Source organism: Arachis ipaensis, chromosome B04 (genome assembly GCF_000816755.2).
Source record: "Arachis ipaensis cultivar K30076 chromosome B04, Araip1.1, whole genome shotgun sequence".
NCBI classification, from domain to species: Eukaryota; Viridiplantae; Streptophyta; class Magnoliopsida; order Fabales; family Fabaceae; genus Arachis; species Arachis ipaensis.
The window spans coordinates 119,245,260-119,249,200 of NC_029788.2; the positions used below are offsets into that span (position 1 = coordinate 119,245,260).

The 3,941-nt window shown below is 37.7% G+C and overlaps 1 protein-coding gene across 1 annotated transcript; it reads left to right on the forward strand.

The window, feature by feature from the left end:
* On the forward strand, positions 751 to 3,572 carry LOC107637124 (protein FAR1-RELATED SEQUENCE 1-like). Its single transcript, XM_016340570.1, has 3 exons — positions 751 to 828; positions 1,259 to 1,375; positions 2,790 to 3,572. Exons 1-3 carry the CDS (start codon positions 751 to 753, stop codon positions 3,570 to 3,572), a joined length of 978 nt encoding a protein of 325 aa, XP_016196056.1.

A 3,941-nucleotide genomic window follows, 5' to 3' on the forward strand; every position in this document is an offset into this window, starting at 1 on the left:
AGGGGAGAGGGAGAAAAGGGAGAGAGAAAGAGAGAGGGAGAGATAGAGAGAGAGAGAGAGAGGAAGACAAAGAGAGGGGAGGGGAGAAAGAGGGGAAGGGGGAGAGAGAGAGAAAAGGAAAAGAAAGAGAGGAGGGAGAGAGAGAAAGAGGAGGGGGAGAGAGGGAGAGAAGGAGAGAGAGTGGGAGAGAGAGAGAGAGAAAAAAGAGAGAGAATAGAAGGAGAGAGAGAGAGAGAGAGAGAGAGAGAGAGATAGAGAGAGAAGGGAGAAAGAGAAAGAGAGAGATTAGGGAGAGGGAGAAGGAGAGAGAGAGAGAGAGATATGGGGAGAGATGGAGAGAAGGAGAGAGAGTGGGAGAGAGAGGGAGAAAGAGAAAATGTAAAAACTAATTTTATATATGTTAAAATTTAAAACTAGTTTTAGCCTATAAACCAGTTTAAACTGGTTTTTTCAATTAAAACTGGTTTTATTTTTATGAACTGGTGCACTGTATTGTAAACTGGTTTAAAACCAGTTTCTTATTTGACAAAGTAGTTTGGTTCAGTTTCTAAACCATTTAAAATGGTTTAGTGCAGTTTCAGTTTAGTTTATGAAAAAACTGAACCATGAACACTTCTAGTCGTAAACGTGTGTTTCTCTCTGCTTTCTCCTTCATTCATTTACGTGCTTTTCTCTCTCTGTTCTCTTTCTTCGTTATTCTCGATTTTATTTGTTTTTTGACATCAGGCTCTGAAATCGTTTTTGAAGATAATGGATGATTCAATTTCAAATTGTCAGCTGAACCAGAGCGAAGTGAATTTTGAAACTGAATCCAATGAAGTTCTTGAGGTGTGATTTAGTTTTAGTTAGTAATTGAATCTGAATTTGAATCTAGTTAGTAATTTTTGATTGTGTAGTTGAATAATGCATGAACGTTGCTTGTGATATTTGCTGTTTATTCTTCCTTGTTTGAATTGAATCTAATGTACTAGTTCTCATTAGAATTAAAATAATTTTGTCCATATTATATCAGATATTCAGGTGTAGATTTGGAATATTTGGGTGTATTTCAGAGAAGTTTGGGTGTATTTACAGTTTATGACTTTTCATCTAACGGAGGGTGAATTGTCTTATTATTTTAGTTGAATTGTTTTAGTTTATGTTTAGTTATGATTCATGAATCTGATTTTTCTTATTTTTGATGATGGTTTTATAGTTGTATTTGCGTTCTATACTTTATGCTTGTTTTAATATGGTGTATTTTGAGTGTATTTTGCAGACCTTCTGTGGTGTTGATGACCAGTTTGTCCCCAAGGTTTGGATGACTTTTAACACCCTTGAAGATGCTGCAAAATTCTATAAGGATTATTCGAATGTTGCAGGTTTTTTTACAAGAGTTCGGAGCACAAATAAGAAGGAAAACGAAATTAAGAATCAATTGATTACATGTAGCAGAGAGGGAAAATGAAAATCAAAAATATCTCCGACCGAGAAGACAAATCCCTTAGCTGGTTTAAATAATCCTGCAAGAATTTATATACACGTATTGAAGGATGTTGGTGCTTGGATCATTTTCGAAGGTCATGTTGCATCATTCACATTCTTGCTGTCCAGATCAAGCACAGATGCTCAAACAACACAGGGAACTAAGCATGTTCGTGCGTCGTACAATAGAGAATAACGAGAAAACTGGTATCAGACCTAGCAAAACTTACCAATCATTTGTTGCATCAGCCAGGGGTCACCGCGAGTTAAATTTATCGAAAAAGACGTGAGGAATTATATCACTAGAGAAGTGAGGAATGTTTTGGAACAAGAGGATGCAAAAAAATTCGGGAAATACTTATTCAGAATGAAAGAGAAGAATCAGAATTTCTTTTTCAAGCTCGAACTCGAGGACAATCAGTCGATTAAGCTTGCTTTTTGGGCGGACGCAAGGAGCAGAGCTGCCTGTGAGTATTTTGGAGATGTTATTTCATTCAAAACCACCTACAATACAAATAGGTAGCATGTTGTTCTGGTTTATAATGCTCAATTAATGTTGTTTTTGTGAATTTGCTGCAGAGGTGTATATCGGAGGTTTTTAGGGGTATAAGATCATTATTTGGGTGTATTAATGATTCTTATTCTGTTTTTGTCATAATTTGTTTGAGATATAATCTAGTTTGTGGTTGTTTTATCGGGGTGAATCACCACGGTCAGTCAACACTTCTTGGATGCGCTTTGATGAAAAACGAAGATATTGAATCATTCAAATGGTTATTTCAATGTTGACTTTGTTGCATGGGAGGAAATGCTCCGAAAGGGATTCTCACTAATCAATGCGCATCGATGCAAAGGGCTATCGAGACTTGTATGCCCACATCAATTCACCGTTGGTATACGGCACATCACGAAGAATATTTCGGGCAAATTAAACAGCTACAAGAGACACCTAAAAATCGAACAAGAAATGAACCATGTTGTTTGGAACTCTCATACTAAAGAATCATTTGATAGGAATTAGAATGATTTTCTGCTGAAGTTTGGTCTTGTGGATAATAAGTGGCTTTCAGGTAATGTGTTTTAAATCTATAGCAGAGGTGTAAATTGCATGTTTTTGGGTGTATTATAGGCTGATTTGGGTGTTTTTTTCAAACCTTTATGAAGACCATCATATATGGGTTCTAATTTACCTGGATCACTATTTCTGGGCAGGGATGAGAAGCACACAAAGGAGTGAGCGCATGCATTCGTTTTTTAACAAGTTTATTACAAGGAACAGCTCACTTATCCAATTTGCCACATAATACGATAATTGCCTTGGAAAGAGGGAGCAAAGAGAGAGAGAATCGGATGCTGCAGATATTCACACTGTCATACCGTGTGCAACAAAGTCCTTCATAGAAGCTCAGTTTCAACATGTGTACACCCACCAAAATTTCAAGGAAGTCCAAGCACAATTCAGAGGGAAGGAGAATTGCATCACAAGATTGACCAATTCCGCTTTAGGCTATTTAGTATACGAAGTTGGAGAACAAGTTTTCGACTCAACATTAAACAAGTTTGCTGTTACTTATGATTCAGTAGCAGCCCAAGTGAAATGTCAGTGCTTATTATTTGAGTCAAGAGGGATATTGTGCCATCACGTCCTAAGTATGTTAAGCTTTGAACGAGTAACCCAAGTGTCACCAAGATACAAATTGGAACGATGGAGCAAGAATGTAAAGAGGAGACACACTCATATCAAGAGCAGCCACGACGAGTCACTATTAGAGCCAAGAAGCAAGAGGTTTGACGAATTGGTGTTTCGTTCGCAAAATATATACGGATTTGCATCAGAATCCGAGGAGCTCACTGCCATTCTGCACCGTGCCTACAATAACGTCGTGGTTGAGATGGAAGAATTGAAAGCAAAAAGGAAGGGGTCATCTTCGTTATCTTACGAAGATGCTAACTTGAAATCCGTTAACGAGCTTCAAAGTCCTCTGAGGGTTCGAACAAGAGGACGTCCAAAAAATAGGCTAGGTTCAAATAGGGCCGTCAAAATGGGCCAAATCCGTTGGGTCAGCCCATTTACCCATTTAAATGGGCGGGCTATGCCTCCAAAATGAAGCCCGTTTAAATTTCGGGTTATACGGGCTAGCCCGCGGGCTAAACGGGTGGCCCGTTTAATTTTTTTTACATTTTTTTAAAAACAGTAGCACTTTTAGCTGATATTTTCATCAATCCGACCCGAAAATCCGATTCATCAGCAAAAAAAATTATTTTTTAAAGATTTTTAACCTAAAAGTAATTTTTTGTCAAAATATTTTTTTAAAAATAAAAGGATAAACGGGCTGGCCCGTTTAACCCATGATGGTTTATCAGTGGCTAAGAGAAGGGGGTTGAATCTTAGCCCTTTTTCGCTTAATAACACTTGCTGTCCTTTTAGAACACTTGAGGAGATATTTTTTGTTTTTGTCTCGTGCCTAGTCAAGAGA